Source organism: Urocitellus parryii, chromosome 14 (assembly GCF_045843805.1).
Source record: "Urocitellus parryii isolate mUroPar1 chromosome 14, mUroPar1.hap1, whole genome shotgun sequence".
Lineage (NCBI taxonomy): Eukaryota > Metazoa > Chordata > Mammalia > Rodentia > Sciuridae > Urocitellus > Urocitellus parryii.
The window spans coordinates 65,488,016-65,511,829 of NC_135544.1; the positions used below are offsets into that span (position 1 = coordinate 65,488,016).

The 23,814-nt window shown below is 51.6% G+C and overlaps 1 protein-coding gene across 1 annotated transcript in view; it reads right to left on the reverse strand.

The window, feature by feature from the left end:
- Mcph1 (microcephalin 1) overlaps positions 1–22,080 on the reverse strand; it is a 191,138-nt gene extending 169,058 nt beyond the window's left edge. Inside the window, exons 1-3 of the mRNA XM_077792557.1 lie at positions 22,008–22,080; positions 20,438–20,529; positions 15,916–16,034 (exon numbers count right to left, since the gene is read on the reverse strand). Of these exons, the coding sequence (XP_077648683.1) occupies positions 15,916–16,034; positions 20,438–20,529; positions 22,008–22,047 (251 nt within the window). The 5' untranslated portion in view covers positions 22,048–22,080. The remainder of the gene's footprint in view (positions 1–15,915; positions 16,035–20,437; positions 20,530–22,007) is intronic.
- Positions 22,081–23,814: the final 1,734 nt, after the last annotated feature.

Genomic DNA, 23,814 nt, shown 5'->3' on the forward strand with positions numbered 1-23,814 from the left:
ACCTTGGAGCTATGCCTTCCACCCCAGCCCTCCACTGCCACTTCAGAGCACCCTGCTCATCCCCTCAACCATTACCCTCCCCCTGGGCACCGTACTCAGATCTAGACAGCACATCTGCTTTCCAAGGGACCTGCGACCTCCGATTCCCTTGTATCACCGAGATCTCAGAACATTCTCTCTCCAACCCAAGTCAAAGACCTCCCGTCACTCCTGTGTTTGCAGGACGCTCTCACCCACCCGTCGGTCAAGTCTTATAACATGGCCCCTAACCACATCTCTGGTTACCTCTCACAAGCCTGTCACTGGTCAGCGTCTAATATGCAGCAGATGTTTGAAAAAATAACATACTAAAGAAGTGCAATGAGGAATGCCTGCCCACGGGTATAGAATCCACCATGACACACCAGAAGAGGAGGAAGTTTCAGAGATGTGTGTGATATACATGGTTTAACAGAATGTTAAAAGAAAAACAAGGACGTGACCAGGGCGGCGAGTCTGGAGCTCAGAACACCCCTGTTGTTCCCCGACACCCTTTTGAACACATGCAACAGCAAAACTGTTCCACCACTGGCATCGCCTCCTTCAACTTCCCAGGTCCTGTGGGTGCACACAGGGTTTCAGGACCTTGGCACCAACAAACTGCCCACAGACACGAGTACAACCGTCTTCAAGGAAGCAGGATGCAGGAGGAATCTGCAAAAACGTGGAAGAGCAGCAACTGTAGGAGAGGAGCACAACCAGGCAGAGCACACTGGACGCCCGCAGGCCAGAACAAGCCGCGGCCGAAGCAGGTCCCAGGCCCAATGCTGTGAAGGAAGACTCAGGACAGGGATCCCACCCGAAGCACAGCTCTGGCAGAGACACCAGTGTGAGCAGGTGGCACTCTTGGGAAACACCATTGGAAAGAGGGGATGAGCAGTCAGACGGCCAGAGAACTGGGCACCTCAGGGCTGCAGGCCAAGAGCAAGAGCCCGGGCCCCTCCTGTGGGCTCCGGCTTAGGAAGGGTCACAGGCGTGTGCACAGGAGCCTGGGGGCTTGGGTCCAGGAGCAGAGGGCTGCTGGACCTCGGGCAGGGGCGCACGGGAGCCTGGGGACTCGGGTCCAGGAGCAGAGGGCTGCTGGACCTGGGGCAGGGGCACACGGGAGCCTGGGTGGGGGGGCCTCAAGTGCAGGAGCCGAGAGCTGCTGGACCTCAGGGAGGTGTGAAGGAGCCAGAGCCTGCGAACTCGGGTGGAGGAGCAAAGGGCTGCTGGACCTCAGGGAGGCACGCAGGAGCTGAGAGCTGCTGGACCCTGCAAGGCTGCAGCAATGCCCAAGATGGCCAACCGACTGGCTCTGGATGCAAGGATCCAGGCCAAGCTCTGGGAGAAGAAAGCTCCACTTGAGGAGAAATGTGCCCTGGTAGACTCAGAGCCAGTACAGTTTTACAGTTTTAATACAAATGCAGACAACTGATTTGATGAAAACTTATGTAGATTGGAATAAAAACAGGAAGATTGCGACTGTGCAAACAGCGGGTGCATATACAAGGGAGCAGGGTGCCCTGGAAGGGAGCTAGCTACAAACCTCTCCCTGTCAGAGTGATAAGAATTAGGTAGGGAACATCCAAACAAAAATCAAGACAGCAGCATGGCCTGTGCTTGGAACTGAGGGGACAAAAGCAACCCCTGTGGAAACAGCAAGCCTAGGAGCCAAGCAGGGGTCTGGAAGGACGGCTGTTCTCCACCATGCACCTGGGAAGGGGGTTCACCCGGTCAGTATTATGTTCCACACACACACTCCATCAGGACAGGGAATGAAGCTGCTCACCCGACACCTGGACCTTGCCACAAGCAGCACATACATGGTCCCATTTATGTGAAATGTACAGAACAGGAAAATCCAGAGATGGAGCAAGTCATTAGATGCCTTGGGGTTGGGTGATGGCTAGAGGGTAGAAGGTTTCGTTTCCAGGCAATGAAAATGTTTTAAAATTGTGGTGATGGCCACACAACTATGTGAATGTTTAAAACCAGTGAAATATTTTAAGAGAACTGTAGGCAATTAAATCTTAACACACCAAGAACACGAGACACTACCGCATATCCACTCAAATGGCTAAAATTCAGATGATAAATACCAAAAGATGGAAAAATGCTGGTGAAGATGGGGAGAAAACTGAATGCTCACGCACTGCTGGTGGGATTACAACCACCTCGGCACCAAGCTGGGAAACAACCCAAGAGGAAAGAAAGCAAACATGTATCCATAGCAACTCCATCCAAATAACCACAACACAAACCTCTCCAAACCTCTCGGCTGGGGAGCGGATAAGCACACTGCGGCACAGCAACAGAATGCTACTCGGCTGTAAAAAGCCCCCCCCCCCAACCCGCACCCAAAAGACCTCAGGAACAGAGGAGCCAGGCCAAGACGGCATGCAGGCGCCACCCGTCCCCTCCCTGTCATGCAGGGACCTGGGCAGGAGACAGGCTGCCGGTGTGGGCCTGTGGGAAGGTTCTGGGTGACCACACGGTTCTGGGTTTGGTGGTGGTGACTTGATGCATTTTTCAGAACTCAGCAATCTGTACTGTTAGAATGAGCATCTTTATACAAATTGTGTTTTTATTTTAGTTGTACATGAATTTTTTTTTAAATGTAGTGTTGGGGATCGCACCCAGCGCCTCACACATGCGAGGCAAGCACTCTAATACCAACCCACAAGCCCAGCCCTGTAAATAGTTTTTATAAAGCCAATTTTGATAAACCACGCAAGCCTGTAGAAAGCCTATTAACTGCATGGTGAGCAGAATACTGGCCCCAAGAACAGAGATGAGAAACCAGGAGGAGGGGTGGAAGAGAACAGGTATGGCCGGCTTCTTAGGTGGTCCCTTTCTCAAATACCCTTAAGTTATGAATTTCAACCCTGAACAGTTTTACCGGCTTCTCACTTCAGCAAAATATCACTTATTTACCACTAAGGCCAGTAACAACATGTAAGAGGAGGAGGGGCAGTGCACACAGCTGGACAGAGGAGAGGATGGACAGACGGGGGCAGCTGTCCCAGCACCACACCCTGCCCTGCCGTGAGCACACAGGTGCAGCTTGGCTGGCTGGAGCACTGCTCAGGCCGGCAGGCAGGGGCCTCCACCTGAGGACAGGAGGCTCAGCCCAGAGCATCATTGGCAAGTGGCTTCCCAGCTGGAACTCCAGGAAAGGCTGGAATAACAGGCAACGAGGCGGTCTGCCCCCTGGAGGTCCAGCTTCCCAGCAGCTGGTCGGGATCTGAAGACATGGAGGACACAGTCCCCGGATCCCGTCTGCCTAGGCTGAACTACTGTCCCCACAAGGAAGCAAACAGGTCTCAAGGCGGGTCCCGTCACCCTGTATGCGAACAGCCTGCCCGTGAGCTTTCACAGTGACATCTGCAGCTGCTACAGGGAAAGCCACATCCGACAGGCACTTGAGGGAGACCTAGTCAGACAGAAAGCTTCCATCCCATTTTCTTTATATAAATTGTGTTTTTATTATATATAACATTAGCCCCCCACCTAGTGGTCAGAAAGAAAAGTATCTCAAGAAAGCTCTAGAAGTCAACTCTCTGACCTTGGTCCTCTAGCATTCGAGCTCCAGAGCCCATGGAGACAAAGGGGCACCCCTCCTCTGGGGAGCCCTGCTCTGCGGAGCTCCTGCCCCCAGGCTTCCCTCGGCACACCTGCCTGGCCCTCAGGCTGCCCCGACTCTCCTGTCCAACCTCACTGCCACGTGGCCCACTGTCATCACTGTCCTCTGAGCCCCGTCAGCTCAGCAGCCTACTCATCCCCTACAGGGACGGTGACTCCAGCTGCAAGCACACATGTCCCTGTGGTTCAAGGATGAGCCCAAGCAGGGCCCCTGGGAGCCGGGAGGAGAGAGTTCTGGGAGCACAGGGAAAGCACAGGTGAACCTGAGCTGGGTGTGGGCACAGAGCCCCCGCTGTGGTCGGGCTCCAGGAGCTCGCATGCCTGGGCAGCCCCACCCCGCGTCCCGTGGGGCCCCAGCATAGTGGGCATCTCCACAACACTGTGCTACCTCCTGGACAGACGACCGGGAGACAGCCTTAGGACTCAGCCTGTGAAAAAGGAAAGAACTTTAACAAGGGCACGCAAGGGAAGGGCACTGGAAGGCAACACCGCAGCAGGTAACTAGAGCAGGACAGCAGAGCTGCCCCTAGGCCATCTGCTGCTCAGCAACCCTCGTTCCTGACGTGCGCCAGAGCAATGAGGCCCACAGAACTCCTCCATAAGGGACCACAGTACGAGGGCTCGTTTACCTTCACACTAGGGGTGCAAACACTGTGGAGATGCAGACTTTCCGAAGGGCGGGCAGACAGAAGAGGGTGAAGGCAGCAAGTTTCCTGCTCACCGACTTTTCTTGAAAACACGTGAGCAGTTCTGTAAGGCCCCAGTTCCCCTCCACACTCACTCGCCTGGCCACACTGTCCTCCCACGGGCTCCTGCCAGCAGCCCTCCTGGGTCTGCAGCAGGGGCTTCTGTACTGCTGTGAGCAGAAGGCTTGACTCCATCCTGGATCTTATGGAATGTACGCCTAGGATGTAAAAACCTCCTCAATAAAGGGGACAATGCAGTTCCTGATCTGGTGACACCTTCAGTATGTCACAGATCCCAATAAGCTTGCCTTGAGCTACACAAACGCCGTGGCCATGAGTGATGAGCTCTGGCCAGTGCTGGAACTGGACAGACTAGAGCAGGAGGAGAAGCCTTTCAGCTTCCCAATGGCTGCCACATGCTGCACCACCCTCCAGGGACAAAGCCAGCCCATGTGAAGTGGCGTTTCCCCCACTTGGGGCAGAAGTGCTCAGCACCCTCCAAAGCCACTCACAAGACTTACCCCGAGCGTAGAAGCCCCTCCAGCTGAGGCAGCCTTCAGACCTCAGCCCGAGCCCCACCCATCCTGTTGCTTCCCCAGGAACCCTGCCCCACTCACGGGGCTTCAGAGCCATCGTGGGCAGACCCTGACCTTCAAGGAGTGGGTGGGCACTGCGGAGAAGTGCCCGAGGTGTGACCTGGACAGCCACAGCTGGCCATCACCCATACTGACCGACGGCAGTTCTTAAGCATTTGGACATGAAAAATGTTGGGTCCTGAGAATCTGGCAGGTTTAAAAACCATTTGTTCTTTTGACACAACTTCTCAGCACACAGTGGGCTTGGCAGCTTGCAGCAGGAAGAACAAGTGAACTGACTCCGATGGCCAGCCTGTCCGACCACCTCCAACGAGCCCTCCATGTCCGAGTACACAGCACCTGGAGCCCGCTTCCCTCCAGCATGCAGACCCAGGGCACAGGGACAGAAGGAGCGGCGACTCTGGCATGGGGCAGAGGCACCAGACAGGACCACACCAGAGGGGCACCCATGCAGAGCACAGCCCAGAGAACCAGAGCCACAGAACGAGGGCAGTGCACAGGACCGGAGGTCAGGATTCGACTGGGGTGGACGAGTGTCCATCAGGGACTGGAGCTGCGCGAGAAGCCCCTCCCCTCAGGCAGGACAGCCTGTCCCAGGGTGTGGGTGGCAGGCGGGGCCACGGTGCTAAGGCCCGTAAGTCAGGACAAGAGTCCCTGGATCCCCAGAGCAGCTGATAAGACAAGCAAGGAAGGTGCGCTCAGCAACTGCAGCCGGCGCATCCCCCTGACAGGCCCAAGTCCAAAACCTGTGGATTCGGGATTTTACGGGCTTGGTCAGAGGCAGCCTGATGACCGTCTCCCACCTTCCTAGCTCCCCCCATCCTGCTCTAGGCTTTCTCAGAAGTGTCCTCCACAGCCATCCAGGTGGCCTCCTTAGAATGAAATACCACCATCCCCCGAGAGAAATCCCAAGTGACCTGGGAGTCTCCCAAGATCAAACACAGGTCACACTGCATGGGCACACTCCTGGCGAGGGCAAGGAGGACCGGGTATTTACCCACTGGAAGGGCTTTTGCCCACGCCAAGTGCACTGAACAGGGAGCCCTTGGCCATGAGGAAGTGCCCCACCAGCACACCACCTGAGGTCAGTGAGAACAGGAGCTGTGGGGCTTCCCAGGGAACACTGCCCACAGGGAACTGGCAGTCCTCCACAGCGCCAGCCTCAGGAAGCCAGAGAGTAAGGGACAGGCTCAGGGCTCCAAGGTAGGAGGCGTCCACAGGGTTTCCCATGGACACTGCCCATGGCCATGCAGGACCCGTCCCCAGCCTGGGAAACAGCCACCCCAGGGGTGATGGGCAAGGACCCTCCCCGCGGTCAGTGATTAGTTTAGAAATTTAACTTCATGATCAGCTTTCCTTCACAGCTTGGCGGCGAGAGCCCAGCTGACCTTGATTTCTTCTGTTTTCAATATAGACGTTTCTGCTGTCCAAAGGAAATGTCAGAATCCTCCCAGTGGCTATTAGACAGCAAAATGGGATTCTAGTGACACCTAGCGACCTCACACAAAATGTACACACCACAGGAGAAACAGGGGTCATGGGACAGTGAATAGGCTGATGTGTGACAGATGCGAGGTCATCGCGGCTCTTACCCGTGTTCCCTGGAGAGCTCAAGTAAGCTTAGGACAGTCAGGGAAACGCAAATGCAAACACCACTCCTCACCTACACACTAGGAAGGAAAGGTGCTAAAACAGGTGTCCTTTGACCTGCTTGAAACAGGGGAGATGAGCAGTTTTCCAGGAGCAACAGGCAGCATCTATCAAGCATGAATATAAAACCCTTTGAACTCAAACTAGAACCAGGGAAGGACTCCTACGTCTGTGACAGAGGCCGAGGCCAGGCAAGTGAAGAGTTATGTCCCCGACAGGCAGGCAGAGTCTGCAGATCTATCACAAAACACTTCTATAACTCTGCATCACGTACAGCCCCGACAGAATCCTAACTAGAATAGGGTATGTTCTGTGTGTGTATAACTTGTCAAAACACTTCTACCGTCATATGTAACTAAAGAGTGAAGTACGATGTTTAAAAAAGGGCTGGGGATAGGCTCCGTGGTAAAGCGTCCCTGGGTTCAATCCAGGGCCTACCAGACTGAAAAGATCAGTTCAAAACACATCACAGTAAGCCTGTCAGACCACAAGGGGGGAGGAAGAAACCCGGAGTTCCCGGTGAAGAGATCAGACAACCAGCAACGAAAAGAGTTACACTGGTACCAGACACTCACAGAGGGCACTCCAGGTCCCACTTCTGCCTCTTCCCAAACCAACGCCCAAGTACAGTCCGCACTGTGAAGAGCTCTGAAGGGGGGGAGAGGCAACCCTAAAGGGAGCTTCTGTGGTCCCCACTCCCTCCTCTCCACGGAAGGAGGGCAGTCTCTGGGGGAGCAATGGCGCTGGGCAGCTCAAGGCACCAGAAGAACCTGCCGTCACTCAGCTGGACAGACCAGGGAGAAGCCTGCACAGCCAGGACCACCAGGGGCCAGGTAAGGATTCAGGGAATAAAGGACCAGAAAGAACCTCACACCTCAGAGGACAAAGTCAAGTCCCCTAGGCGGACCACCTGCAGCTAAAGCTAAAAAGGCTAAAAAGAACATCCCCAGGCTTAAGATCACAGTCTGCACACTTCAACTTTCAGGGAGTGAACTTTAAAACAAAAACACGGGCAGGCACAGTGGCACACGCCTGTAATCCCAGCAGTTTAGGAGGCCGAGGCAGGAGGATCGAGTTCAAAACCAGCTCAGCAAAAGTGAGGTGCTGACAGTGATAAAACACAAAACAGGGCTGGAGACGAATTCAATCCCCAGTAGCACCCCCCCCACACAAAAACAAACAAACAAAAACATGGGTACTCTAGAGTCTACGCAATATTTACAGCACATTGGGTTGACTGTAATCTATCACAATTACAGCCAGGACCGTCTCAAGAGAGCCAGGAGGGAGGAATTCAAAGGCTCCCAGAGAACTACACCGACTTGGTCTTTATCATACACATCAGATGGCCACATTGTACTCCATAAATACCCAGATCATCAACTAAGAAGCCATCTAAGCTAGCAACTGAAGAAACAGCATGCAAGACGGCCAAGTGGGTCTCACCCTGGGAACGCGAGGTGCTTCCCCCACAGGGCCACATGCGCCCACTCTAACAGAATGCAGGGAAAGTGCACGCATCCTCCAGATGCCCAGGAAGCACTTAACACACCACTTAATTAGGAAGAAAGAACAAAAAGCCAGGAATGGGGGGCTCCTCAACCGGGAAAAGCACCCACAGGGCAGCGGTTGTGGCTGGTGGCAGAGCGCCTGCCTGGCACACACGAGGCCCCGTGTTCCATCCTCAGCACATGAAATAAAGGTACTGTGTCCACTACAACTAAAAACCTTAAAACATCTACAAAAAGCCTCCGACTATCGTCACACTCAGACACCGAAGGCTCCTCTCCCGAGGTCACACCTGTTCAACATGCTAGAGGCTCTAGTGAGGGAAATTAGACAAGGAAGAGAAACACAAGGCAGCCAGGATGCCAAGAAGATGACCTCTCTAATAAACTTAATCAATGGAGTACACAGTTTGTACACTGAGAACTACAAAAAACACAAAGCAAAAAATACATCTTGTCAGGCACAGTGGCACACACCTATAATCCCAGTGGCTCAGGAGGCCGAGGAAGGAGAATCACGAGTTCAAAGCCAGCCTCAGCAACTCAGCGAGGCCTTAAGCAACTGAGCAAGACCCATTTCAAAATGAAATATGAAAAGGGCTGGGGTGTCACTCAGTAGTTAAGCACCCCTGGGTTCAACACCAGCGCATACACAGAAAAACATTCATGGATTTAAAGATTAAACATTAATACAGCAACACGCTCCTGATTAATCCAGACTCAACACAATCTATCACTCCCAGCTGCTCTCCACCACCCCATTTTTATCCTCTGCCCCAGAAACGGACACACCAATCCTAAAATTTACATGGAAATGCAAGGTACCCTCAGTAAACAATGTTGAAAAGAAAAATGAAGTTGGAGGACGCTTGTCCCAATTTCAAATTTTACTGCAGAACTATAGTAAATCAAGACTATGTGTTAGTGACACAAAGATAAGCTTACAGTTCAAAGGGACTGTGGCTCCAGGAAAGAGCTCATGCATTTATGGCCAACCAGTTCTCAACAAGGGTGCCACGACCACTGAAAGGGAAAAGAACCATCTCTTCAACAAAGGTGACTGCATGCAGAACAGCAAAGGTCGAAGTCCACTCACATCACGCGAACACCGACTCGGGTGGGCGCAGACCTAAGCGTGACAGACCAGTCTGTAGGCGCACCTGTGCGAATCCGTGTGTCCTGGGATTGAGCAGCGATTTCTTGGACACAACATTTAAAGCACAATGAGGTGGGGGGAGAGATGAACTACATATAATCAAAGTTAAGACCTTTTCTTTCAAAGGAATACTATTGAGAAAATGAAAACCCATAAAACGGGAAAAAATGTTTACAAATAACACGTGATAACCGTCTTATAACCAGACTACATAAAAAACCTGACAAGTCACCCGATTTTAAAATTTGAACCATGTATTTGAATAGATGTTTCGCCAAAGAAAATAACAAGACTACCACTAAAAGCTGCTCAGCGTCATCAGTCATTAGGAAACAGCTTTGACAGGGAGACAGTCTTCTACAAAGGCTGCCTCAAGACAAGGGCTCGGGGAAGTCGACCTTCACACATCACATGGCACAGCCACTGTGGAAAACAGTTGGGTGGTTCCTCAAACCGCTTAAGCACACGGGTGGATCCCATGAGAGCCAGGAGAATACACGTCTACCCAAGAAACTGAGGATGCACACTCACAGAAAAACCTGTGCACTGACGTGCACAGCAGCCGCATTCACAGCAGCCAGAAGCTGTCGATGAGCGATTTTACCAAGCCATTAGTGTCAGCAACTGCACTAGCCACACCAATGGCTCTTCACAACACACTGTTTGTAAAAAAAAAAAAAAAAAAAAAAAATCATCACGACAAGCCCGAGTGTGCACGACCAGAACAGCAAATCCAGAGGCACAAGCTGGGTCCCAGTTTCCTAGGGAGGGGGCTCGAGGTGCGACTCCTAGCAGCTCAGGGTTCTTCTCCCCAGTAGAGGAGGGACCAGAATTGCATGTGGAAGGTACAAGAAACTCTGAAAGGACGGGTGGGCTCTGATGTGAACTTTATTTCAAAATAGCAAAGGCTGAACAATTATGAGATGGAGAATTATTCATTGAAAGGAAAACACCAGAGGAAAGAAATCTTCAGGAATGAAGACCAACAGAAACATAAGCAAGCAATGTTCAAAGTCAGACAACTATTTAAAGCAAAATTTACAACAATATCTCAGAATTCAGAATGCATACGTGTATAATCCACAGGAGAACCCTAACACAAGGCAAGATGTGCATCACCCAATTCCTGTGGCTAACGAGCACCCATGATCAGAAAACTTGAAACCCGAAACTTTAAGCATCAATATTTTGCTTAAAATGATTTGGGTTTGGGGGGCTGGGGCTGTAGCACCTGCCTAGAAGGCGAGAAGCACCAGGTTCAATCCTTAGCACCACATAAAAATAAAGGCATTCTGTCCTACAACTACAGAAAAATGGAAAGACTGGATTTTGTAACACTCCAAGTTTTAGATTTTTGGATTATAGATATTCAATCAATAAAGTCTACAAAAATTTTCCAAAATCAGATACTTCCTCCGGTCCCTTCTGTAATTGGGATACTCAACACGTGTGTGTTGACTTCTCGGCAGACTTAGAAATGGATATGTTGTAATCCTCAAAAGGAATCACTATTTAAAAAAAAAAAATAATGGCAAGAGCTATAGCTTTGAAAGTCAGCTCAAATAATCCCAAATAGGAAAGGGGCAGAAAAGCATAAGACGCTTACCTCTCCAGGCTCGGAAGGTTAAGAACAGCAATGCCCAGGGGTCAGTGAGCACCCCAATGCCCAGATCTTAGTCTGATGCTGCCCCAGAGAAGAGCCAGGCCCCTGAGCAGGTGGCGGATTCCACAGCTAGGGTAAAGCAGGTGTGAGACAGACTTATCTCACCTTGTGACAGCAGTAAAGAAGTGGTCCAAAGGCAAAACCCACAGTGCCAAGAAACCAGCTCAAAGCTGCCACTACCAGACCTGAGCAACAGGAGCCCCAGGGAGTAAAACTGATGAGTTGATGAAAAACAGGCATAAATGGGTCGGGAATACTCATCCTCAACACGGAAGCAAGCAGGCATGTGCGGGTGGTGGACGGCACACATGAAGGTGGTGCTGGGCGTGGAGAACAATAACCAAGAATCATACGTAAGACTGGACAAGAATCAGGCACGATGCTGCACCAGAGGGAGGGAGAGCTGGGGAGATGCCCAAGGAGCAGAAGGCCTGGGCGCTAGATGACACCTCCCACTGGCAGCTCTAAACCATCAATGGTGTGGTAGCCACACCTGCCACACAGCTACTTGGGAGCTGGAGGAGGGGGTATCACAGGTTCAAAGCAGCTGAATGAGACCCTGTCCCAAAATTAAAGTGCTGAGGATGTAGCTCAGTGGTAGAACACCTGGCTCAACCCCCAGTACCACGTAGATAGGACATCAGTGCAAAACTCAAACTCTGCCAGGTGACTGCAGTAAACATGACCACCAAGGGCAGGTGGGGCACCCCAGCACTTAGGGAGCTTCTGACTACCTGATCTCAGGACAACCCAGTGAAGAGCACCCATTTTACACAAAAGGATGCTGGGACCACGAGGCAGGATTCTCACACATTCAAAGTGTACTTCCCAAGACATCTTCAAATGTAAATTTCAAAAAGAAATTTTCAGAGGAAAGTATTCTGCTGTGGTGTCACCTAAAGGCAAAGGGGTTACAGGCTTGGTCCCCAAGGTGGGGGGAGGTGGAAGAGGTCCTGGGCCTCCTTTGGACTGTGGGACTCCAGCTCCTCCTCTTGCTTTAGGCCATGGGGCAGTTTGCCCTGCCACATGCTCCTGTGCCACAGTCTGGCTGGGCACAAGATAACTGAGCCGCCAAACAGCCTTGTAGGTTCAAAAGAGGAACTCCTTTATTCTCTGCACTCCCGCGAACACCACGCACCTGGCCTTCTCCCGGGGAAACACCACTCACACACACCAGAAATCCCTCCTCCAGCACTTCCCCAACCAAGGTGAACTCCAAGAATCCCTGTGAGAACTCCAAAGTAGCAGGCCAAGGCAGCGGACAGCAGGGGTCTAATATACAATTGAATACACAGCTTAACATAACCATCATCATCTCAATGGCTTGCTGGCATCACCTCTCAATCACTCCATTCTGGCAAAAATGCCATGGTCATCCCCACTCGGCTGTGGCCCTCAACACTCCTGTCCCACATACCGAGGACCAGAGGGTAAAAGCAATCACCCCAGCCTCATCCTGCACTCAGCTTCCAAGACCAGGAGCAAACTGACCTTTCCTGGGCAGCATCTCTGGTGGCATATAGTACTAATGTGAGCCGACAATGCTCATCTTAGTCGTAGTTTAGCTTCCTGTAACTGCTTCTCCCAAAACTGATCACATAAAACATCCACTATTAGAGCCACACAGAATTAAAGCAGATCACAAGCAGCAATTAAGCCCCAAGACTCTTCTACATTCTCACTAAATTAATGAAAGCCTTGAGTAATAGGGCCCAGGGGGCCGTGGAGCAAGGCTGTGTGAGGTCAGGGTCCAGGAGCTCTGGAGGGGCCATGAGGAATGCCTACTTTCCATCAATCTTACTGGGACCTTAAAACTGGTCTAATTTGAAATACAGTTGGTCTTCATTTCCTGCAACAGAGCTCCTAAAACCCTTGAAAATCCCCAAAGGAGGGGTCTTCTGTTGTTCACGTGGGTCCACTTTCACAAGGCCTGCGCTTGTGCCAAGACTGACTCGGGGTGGGGCCCTGGACGGCTGGTCCTGGGAAGCCTGGTGAACACCAGAGGCCTGGAGCTTTCAGCCCCATCCTCACACTTCCAGAAAAGCGAGGGTTCAGGGAGGGGACGGGAGATGAAGCTCTGTAGCTCTTCAAAGGGGAGTCTAACAGGCTTGGGTTGCTGAACAGGGCTGGAGGTACAGGAGGCTGGCACACCTGTACCGACACCCCAGGCCTCGCCCCATGCGTCCTTTATCTTGTATCCTTTAGAAGAAGCCAATCACGGAAAGGAAAGCATTTTCTCGAGTTTTGTGAGCTGTTCTAAGTAATCAGCAAACTTAGATTTCCGGACCGGGTGGCACCTGGTCTGAAGGAGCAGAGGCCAAGACTTGCAGTTTGCATCTCAGGTGGGGACAAACGCATGGGACCACACCCCTAGCTGTGTGATCCAGAGAAGTGAACCAAAGTCTAGGACACCCAGCTGGTGCTCAGGGTGCTGGAGAACAGCTTGACATGGAGAAACTGCAAACACCTAGTATCAGAAGGCTAAGACCACAGAGACACCAAGCGTGTGTGTCCCCAAACGTAAAGTCCACTCATGGACAACAGTAGGGTGCAGCCTCAAGACTCTTGGGAGGACATGACCTTCTAAAGGTTTTCCAGACGATGCCACAGGGAAGATGGGCTTCCAGGTCTAGCATTCCCCTAGGTAAGGAGTTATTTGAGGTCTATCATGTCCTGGGATCTCCAGAGCACCTGGTGTACCTCTCTGCCGGTCACTGCTGAATGCAGAACCACTTCCAGGATAAGTGGCTCAACACAGAAGGGTCCCCTGTGGACTCAGGCCCACCCTCCAAGCTTAACGCTCTCCAGGCACACCCTCCTTTCCTTCCAAACCCAGTCTCTGCAGCGCCAACCACCCCTCCACCTATCCAAGGGCATCCACTGTTACCTCACAGCCTCCCCCGCCATGTGCTCCTGAGCTGGGGCCCCATGACCCCTTGGATCACCGCCTTGCAGGGGCCTCACAGCCTTCCCTCTCCCGGTCATGGCTGCCTGGCAAAGCCCCAACCCTGGTGAGCACAAGACCCCTGCTCCCTTCTGCTTGAGGGCCACTGGACAAACCACTGTCCTGCTCCCCTGGCCTCACAGACGTCCTCAAGCAAGCCCCGAGCACAGAGCTGGGGTAAGACCTTCTCTAACCACTCTCACCTGTTCCTAGACAGCTATTTCAAGTGTTATCCTTAGCCCCCTGACACTACTTACCCTGCCCTCATGCTCAGAGGGAAGCCTTACTTCCTCTCACCAAGGAAGCAAACAAACAAGCACCTCCCTGTGATCCCAGAGCCTGGGGAGGCTGAGTTAGATGATCAGGTCTGAGGCTAACCTCAGCAAGCTAGCCAGACCCTATCTCAAAACAACAGAGGGACTGGGGATGTAGCTCAGTGGTGAAGTGTCTTGGGTTCAATCCCTAGTACCAAAAAGAAAATTCAAAATAAAAGATTTCCACAAGTCCTGACTGCCACATCTGCTCACTTAACAGGAACTGCCCAGAACATCTGCATTCCCTCCTGTACTCAGGAGGATGGTCCAACGACCTGTCCTTGACCCTGCCCACCCAGTGAGGTAACCCACAGCCCACCTGCACTGGTGGACGGCTCCCCGTGCCTCAGCATCACTGAGCCCTGCACTGGACCCCCTCAGGCCACACACAGGGATGCTACAAGACTCACTACGCTGCCCGCCTCGCCCCGTTGAGTGGCCAGCATGCTGCACTTGCAACCCTCTCCTCCCAACTTCCATCTCAGGGACTCCCATCTTTATTACTCCCACAAATCAAATCTGCTCCCCAAGATGCCCTGTGACTCGGCTGCCGATTCCAGGGGTGACCTCTCAGAACTCCTTTACTCGGCCCACTGCTGCTTTAAAAGTGTCACCAGACCTCCAGAACCCTCCTCCTGGCTGCTGATCTTCGGTTCCTGGCCTCCAAAACCCAGGAGCACTCAATCCCAAACCTCTCCCTTCCCTTCTATGTCCACCAAGGAGCACCTCCAGCTGCCGGCTTTGACATCTGCAAACTGAACTCCCACATTCCCATCTCCCCCCAAGTTCCAGACATCTGCCTGCCTGACATCTCCACAGCATGTGGAGTAAACGTCTCTAACTCGGTGTCCAAACAACCCCCGATCCCCCAGTAAGCCCTCCCGAAGCCTCCCCAGTCAGTAGGTGGAACACCATCTTCTGGTTCCTCTGGCCTCAAATTCTCAGTCATCCCGATTTCTTCTTCTCTACAAAGACCAAATCCTCAGGGGATGTGCTTTGCCCTTACCTTCAGAAACACCTCCTGACCCTCAGTGCCACACTGCGGCCAGCAGGTCCAGCCTGGACTCCAAGCCTCCCTGTGATCTGCTGGCCTCTGGCCCGGCCTGCTCTCTACACCACAGGGCCTTGCACACTCTGCTCCCACGTCCCTCTGAACTCAGCCTCCACCTCCACCTCCCAGTCTTGCGATGGCTGTAATGTGTCCCCAAATTCATGTGTCCTCACCCCCAGGAATGTAGTCAGTGATCACATTTGGAGACAAGATATTTAAAGAGACAACCAGCCACAGCAAAGTCACCGATTTAGGCCCTAATCCAATCTGACCAGCGTCCTGGCGAAAAGAGGTTGGGACACAGACACACAGGGAAGACCCAAGAGAAGGGGAGAAGCAGGCTCTACACAAGTCAAGGAGAGGCCTCAGGACACAAGCCTGGGGACCCCTGGAGTTTGGACATGGGGCCTTCCCCAGGCCAGGGCATGTGGCCATCCCAGCAGGAGTTGGCTAGTATGCTCCGTCCCTGATACCCAGCACACTGCCCCTCAGGTCTTCACACCACTTGCCCTCTAGACAGAACTGGTTCACACCATACCCATTTTCAGCTGCAGAAACTGAGGGCTTGAAGAAGTCAAATGTCCAATAAGAGGTAGGGGGAAAACTACCTAGTTTCCAACCCATGCAAAATATCAGCAGTAGGTTTCTACTAGTAGATAACGTCAACAGAAGAGCGGTACTTACTTTTCCACCCAGAGCACCGATACGAGCTTGGCCCCCATCTTCTGGGCTTTGTCCCAAGTGCTCTGGTACCCATCTTTGAAAACAACGTGAGTTACTTGTTTGTTGAAAGTTTTTGATACCTGTAGACAAAACACAGAAAACCAAAAGTACATTACTATTTGCTCAATTTCTTATGCACAAGTGATCAAAAAGGATATGTTAATCAATATCTGTCAATAAAAGTGTCCAAAGCCCCTACACCCCCATGTTCCATTCTGGCACACTGACGACTGTGTACTGCTGCTACTGACGCAGCTGGTTAGAATGGGTGTCTGCCACCCGCTTACCTCTGCTCCCCCCAAAAAGGCAGAGTCGAAGCTGCACGAGGACAGATGAGGGGAAAAGTGGACCAGAGGAGGCACACGGCTCAGGGGCAGGGCAGAGGGAACCATCAGACCATGAAGGCTCCCGAGAACCACCGCTCCTTCAAGTGAGACAAAAAACTCAGAGGACACAGGAATCTCATATCTAATATTAAAGGTACCTAGTATCTCCAATCACTGCACTCCCGATAAGATTGGAAGATTACCTCTTGAAAGGATCAGACTTGGAGGTACTCGAAATTTTTAAAATGAGAAAAAAATTCTACATAAATATTGGACAATGAGGTTGAGGAAATATCCCGAGAGCAGAGCACACAGGAGACGGGGAAGAAGTAAAAGAAACATCAGAAGCACAGGGCAGAGCAGGACCCACCACTGGACGGCACCAATTAAAAAAAATGGAAAAATAAGATGAAAAATATCTTTGTTACTGGACTGGGGGGCGGGGACCAAGCCAACCCAGGGGACTAAAGAAATTACAAAAGAAATAATCAAAGAAAAATGTCTTAAACTTCAGGACATGCATACTGAATCACGGGAAATCCCCCAGGGGCCCAGCACCAGGGTAGAAGCAGGGCCATGGCAAGCACATGTAAGAAGTCAGCAGGTTTCAGGATGTCTGGAATAAAGAACAGTCTTCCAAAGGGCTTAGAAAGGGGGTGAAAAGGGAAAGTAGCCCCCCCCAATAGTAAGAAATAACACTGGAAGTGAGGAAATAATGAAAAAGCCTTCCAGGGAAAAATATGTGCTACCATTTTATAATCAGCAAGACACCAAAGGAGATGGTACAATTCCAACATCCACAGCATCAGAAAATAAGTCTTTTAGGTATCCTTTCTGGATGTGGAATCACCCCCGTTTTGTAGGTTCAACTTTATTGAAGGAATACCTGCCCTCGGGCCACCACTGGCATTGCCCAGGCTCCAGGGTCCTCACTGACACTGCCCAAAGGTCAAAAGCAGCCTAAGATCGCACCCCAAGGCCAAGGTCTCTGGCCTCACTTCTCATCTCCTAGGCCCTCTCACATGGTGGAGGGGGATCAGTACATGAGGCATTTCAAGAAGGACACAGGCCATTCACAACTTACTGCAGGACACCGTTAGGATGATTCTCCTTCATTATTGCTGCAAATCCTTTTACTATGCTCAATTAATAAAACAAATGACTGTATGGGGAAAATCGGTCTAAGCAGGGTTTGGTATTATCAGTGGATTCAGGCATCCCCTGGGGTTTTGGAATGTGTTCCCTGGGGTTAAGCAAGCTGCTCAACATGGGGAACAAAGGGTTGTTGCTTTGCCAGGTCTGTGTTGTCCATTGCACACCCTGCCCATCTGTCCTTTTAATATCGCACAGGGGGAGCTTGAAATGCAGTCAGGAATGGCTGGGCTGAGATTTCAGGACAAGACTGACCCCAGATAGCCACTCAAGCATTTGGGGCCATTTCTCCCAAGGCCTTTATCGAGTTTAGCAAACTAGCAGCACTTCTAAACACCTTTTAAGGAGGTGAGGTTGGTGAAAATTGGAACACATGCCTCAGAACAGAAGGGGGTCTAATGAAATCCCCAGGTCTGGTGTCAAGAAGCCAAGGGCTGGGCTGGGGATGTGGCTCAAGCGGTAGCGCGCTCGCCTGGCATGAGTGCGGCCCGGGTTCGATCCTCAGCACCACATACCAACAAAGATGTTGTGTCCGCCGAGAACTAAAAAATAAATATTAAAAAAAATTCTCTCTCTCTCTCTCTCTTTCTCTCTCTCTCCTCTCTCACTCTCTCTTAAAAAAAAAAAAAAAAAAAAAAAAAAAAAAAAAAAAAAAGAAGCCAAGGGCTGCATCTAGGAACCAGGTCAAGCACCTGTAAGCTGGAAACCCGAGTCCCACATTCCACCTATTGGATATGGAAAACAAAAAACCCCAAGGCAGTGTGGCCTGAGAAAGGGGAATGAAAAGGAAAGTCACACATTGACAAGTCTTTCTCAAGGTAAATCCCTTTCAGACACTGGCTGCAGGCAGGGAGAAAGTGTTTCATCAAACCTAGAATGATTCTCCAGGAAACACTAATCTCTTCCAAGATAACTCCTCCAGGTGCTGGCCACTGACCCCAGCCCAAGGACTCAAACTCCCGAGTGCCCAGACATGCTCACCAAGTCACTCACAACCTATAAGCCCAGTCCCTTCCTTTGTTCGGTGACTCATTTTTCCACGGGAAAGCGGGTTCATTCCCATAGTTGTAGTCCTATTCCTGAAAAAGGCTGAAATTATTTGTGAAGTTTGCGTTCAGCCAGGTCTCTTTGCTTAACACTACCATATCCAGTAAGATCTCTCTCTCCACTGCAGGCTGGATTTTTATAGAGTTGGTCCCTGATTTACCATGATTACACTTTTTTTTTTTTTTTTTTGACTTTAAGATACACAAAACTGGGGCTAGGGTTGTGGCTCAGGGCAGAACGCGCACCTAGGATGTGCAAGGACCTGGGTTTGATCCTCAGCACCACATAAAAATGAAGGTATTGTGTCCGACTACACCTAAATAGAAATACACAAGAGTGGAACACATTCGGTAGGAGTTTTGGCCTTTGCCCTGGCTGGCACTGAAACAATACTCTGGAGACGCCGGACAGCGGGATGCTGCAGTGGTTCCCCACCGGCCACTATCACCAAGTTGACCCTGTGCTGTGCTGTGCTGTGTTAAAGGAATTTCTGACATTCCGTATTTACAATGGGTTTATAGCAGAACATAAGCTCATCACGGGGGTGGGAGGGTCTATAATCCAATTCCTCTTCCTGCAAGTCTGATCTCAGCCTTTGATCCTTTATTCCCCAGGGAGTGGCTAGGGTGGTCAAACAGGCCCCTCCCCTGTGTGAAATTCAGAAACTCTGGTGGGGGTAAGGGTCTCTTTATGCCCCAGGCACCCTTTGCCTCATCCTAATCCTTACATTTTAATTCACCCTGGTAGACTCAGTCTATACCAGCCAGCCTCTCAGATGCCAAAAACACACTTAATTCACAGCTAAACTTGCCAGCAGAGTAGTCCATGTTCACTGCACCGTTTCCTCAAATGTCAAAGCCTGGACCAATCTAGATCCCCTTCGCCCATTTCACAGAAAACTGGCACTGCTGAGTTCAACAATAACCTTCCAGTTCTCAACCTGAAGTACACTTGCCATGCAGCCTGGGGATATAGCTCAGTGGCAGGGTGCTTGCTGAGTGTGCTAGAGGCCTTGGGTTTGATCCCCAGCATGGAGGACAAATTTTTGATAAAGTATATGTGCCATCCTATGTGTCTTGGGGCTCTGTGCATTTTCAAATTCCATCTTAATTTATTTATGTACTGGGATTTAAGCAGAGGCACTTCACCGCTGAGCTTCCTTCCATCTCAGCCTCTCTAGGAGTCACTGGGTTACAGGTGTGCCATCACAAGGGCCTCAGACTCCATCTTTAAACTCCTTCCCCCACTTGCCTTCAGCACGGCCCCCTCATTTTCTGACATTCCTCTGCCTGCCTCTCAATGCTCAGCAGGCCTCTTAAGCACTGCTCCTCCTAACCATGCAAGAAGGACAATACCCACACTCATGGCCTCATCTGACCCCCATTATCATGTCTCTAGCCTTCAACATCTCAAGTTCCAGATCTCTACATCCAAGCATGGAACAAGGTATTTCCAACGTGCCCAAATTCACAACCTTTCCCTCAGAAACGCACCCCTTTTCCTGCTTTAACAGCACTATGCACCCAACACCAATGCCGGAACCAGGCCTCACTACCATCCCTCTATACTTGAGACCTACCAGACCAGCTCTCAACGCTTCCTATTTTGGTTCTTCCTCCCACCACTTCCCACTACCTGGTCCTTCGTGTTCTAAGTAATCACACCTGATAGAAGAAAAGGCAAATGTCAGGCGTGGTGGAGCACTCCTTTAATCCCAGCAGTTTAGGAGGCTGGAGCAGGAGGATCTCGAGTTTAAAGACAGCCTCAGCAATTCAGTGAGGCTCTAAGCAACTTAGTGAGAACCTGTTTCTAAATAAAATATAAAAAAGGGCTGGGGATGTGGCTCAGTGGTTGAGCACCTATGAGTTCAATCCCCAGTACCAGGGGGGAAAAAAAGGCAGGTGCATCTCTTTACTTCTAAAACTGTTATATGGAACACCAGTAAAATGAATTCTTACCTTTGCCCCCATATCCAAGAGTTGGTTTGTAAATGTTTTTGAGTAATTCTCTGTCCCACTGGAAGACCACACCTCAACGTAGGCCACAACATCTGAAAACACAAGACGCTCATGTGAAATACACACTGGTCATTTCAGCATCCCTTTGCCCAATAGATTTTACTCTTGTTCTATTGAAGAGTTAAAACTTAATAGTACCAGTGTTATTTATGGTACTCAAAAACTTAATCCAACACCTTTCCTGATATCACATTTTGCATTTCTAATACCCAATGCTCTTCCCAATTTCCTAAACAAGGTTTAATTATTCCAATGCAGGAGTCACCTTTCTGGAAAGGGACAGAAAGTAAGTATTTTAGGCTTTGAGGAACAAAGAGCGTCTTCCAACTATTTAACTTCATGGTCACAGCCTAGCCACAGGCGGTGTTAATGAGCTAGCATAGCTGTGTTCAAAAAAACATGGGGACATACATTAAAATTTGTCATTTTTTTTCTTTTTAACTACTTAAAAATGGCAAAATTTCTTAGCTTGCAGGTCCTACAAAAACAGGCAACAAGCCAGATCTGGCCTTGGCTTAGGGCACTAACATAGTACCTCTGTTTTAGTTGATAACTTCTAAAAACCTGGTGTTTTAGAAGAATATTCCTTGTGTCACTGGTAAACAACTGAGCCAAGCAACAGGAAGGTCAAGTTCACTTTACAAGATACTGAATAGTATTAGGAAAATAACTCCAGGAGATTAGAGGGCATGTAAAAATCACTGGTCTTTTGACTCAGATCTTATGCTACCCAAGCTGGCCTATACAGACTCCTTTCCTCCAGTGCCAAGCAACAGCACCTGGCCACTGCCTCAATCCTCAGCTCTTGCAAGTGTGCAGCCAGCAGAACTAAGAGCAGCGGGTGGGGGTCAGAAGATCCGTCAAGGGGCTCACCCCCTGCGGGCTCTGCAGGCCAACGTGCAAAACAGAGGTACCCCAACTCCAAGCTCTAGCCTCTCCATTTGTAAAATGCCAGTTTCTGCGGCCGGCAGAATGAGCCACTACCACAAGGCACGCACCCTGCGGGACACTGAACGGTCACTCTGGATGTCAGAGCAGCAAGCCCGGGAGGCGGTGTCACTTCTTTTCCGGATTCTACAACTGCCCACGCCCCTAGAGTCACTCGGCCATTCAGAGGCACCGGGCTATCTGGGAAGGGCGAGTCCGAACCTTTCCTCAGTCGCCTCCCTACACTGGGGCCGCGGATACCAGTTGCCAGAGCGGGAAGCAGCCCCCCGAGTTGGGCATTCGGGGGGAAGGGCATCGGGGGCAGAGGGGACCGGCTGGGGGCGGAGGGGGGACCAGTGGGGAGGGAGAGAGACCTGTCGGGGTGGGGACGACACTGGGGGGACCCTGGGTAGGAGACCAGCGTGGGGCGGAGAGGGGACGAGCGCGAGTGGAAGGGGATGGGGCGAGCCGGGATGGAGGGGCGGGCGGCCGGCCGGGCTGCTCCCCGCAGGCTCCCGCGCGCTCGCGATCCACCCTCAGCGGCGCAGCCCGGCTTCGCGCGCGCGGAGCGGGAACCCCTCACCTTTCAGGAAGGCGCCCCCCGCGTCTCCGGGGGCGGCCATGCCGCGCGGCTGATCGCGACCCAGGGAAACCGCGCGGGGCGAACGGACAGACGCGCACTGGGCATGCGCGGGCCGAGCACCGCCCCTCCGCTCTCGGCGAGTCCGAGCTCGGGTTTCGCGCGCAGCGCAGCGCGGGGCCGGGCGGAGGGGCGGCTGGGAGGGCTCGGCGCTCCCGCTTCCCGCCTCCGCGCCCAGCGATCGCGCCCTGCCGGCGGGTGGCCTTCGGGCGCTGTTGGCGACCGTGAGCCGAACCGCCTCCGGGTCGTCCGCGAGGCTCCTCCGCCCAGAGCCCGGGGCGCCCCGAGACCTCCAGCCACGATCCGGGGGGTGCCGCTCCCCGGGGGGCTCTGCAGCCGCAGATTCCGGAGCGGAGGGCTGCGGGGCGGCCGGGGCCGGGGCCAGGCGGCAAGCGTCCCGCCCCGAGGCGCGATCAGCTCCGCCAGCCGCCGGTGAGCGCCCGGGAAGGAGGCTCCTGCTGGTTGATAAAGTTCTGCTGAATCTTCCTGAAGCACCCGGCTGAAGCGCTAAGGAGAGAAAAAACAAAAAAACTAAACTAAAACACCTTCCTCTACCCTCGCCCTCAATACATCTTTATTGCATCAGAAAACGTGCTCCTCCCCACGGAAAGCTAGAGGGCTCCTTTGTAACCAGTGCGCCCCAGCGCCGCCTCCACTCGGGACCTTGGGGAGCCCCAGTGCCCGCACTTGGCCACCTCTCGGCGGGAATTCGCCTCGACTGGCTCAATCAGAACCATCACAACTATTTAGATGTCAAGTTGGCCTCAAAAGCAGGATGGGAACTCCCACTGGGCCAGGTAGCAGAAGGCGACCTCGGTAAGGAGGATCAGGATGGAACCTGCGAAGTCTGATCAGCTAGCGTGCCATTACTGTTTGCAATTAAAACAGATGGGACTTTTAGGGGCCTGAGGCTACCAGCACAGTGGTAAAGAAACTCCCACAAGGGTCCAAGAATGTGCAAGCAAAACGTCAAATCAATCATATTAAAGATATTGACTTAATCTCTTAGTCTGGTCAGGGCTGCCATAACATATCAAAATACCAGCAATTAGGTAGCAGTTCTCCCAGTTGTGAGGGCTCAAGTCAAGAACAAGGTGCCTCGGATTCAGCGCCTGGTAAAGGGCCTTCTGTGCGCGTCTTCTCCTAAGAGGGGTAGCTTGCTCGCTCGGCCTCTTTTATAAGGGCACCAATCCCACTCAGGAGGCCCCCCAATACTCATGATCTAACCATCTCCCAAGGACCCCCACCTGCTGGACCTAATCATCTCCTACTACCAGCATCTGGGTTTTGTGTGACTTGGGTTTGTTTGGGTTTTGTGCTGTTTTAAGGGCAGTTTTAGCACATGTCAAAGAGCTTTGTTGGGGAAGGGGTTAAAAAAGACTTGAGTGAGCAATATCATTTGGAGAAAGGCCTGCCCCTGACACAAGAAAATACCCAATTTAAATGATGTTCTTCTATCCAACCTATTTGTTTCACAGATTGGGGAAATATGGGTAACTGCTGAGCAGCACAGACCCACTTACATTAATGTTGGGTTGAATACAAGAAACAAATCGGTAGGAAGGAGACATAAAGAAGGACCAGTAAAAGCGGTCTTAATTCAGAAGTTAAACCTGTCACTCTGATACCAGTCTTGGAGCTCAGGAATTGGTGTTGAACTTGCCCTGATGTGGAAGATTAAACCCCTGAGAGAAACGCTGAGGCTAAGGTAGAAAGCCCGTTTTATTAAAGAAAGGAACAGCCACAGACT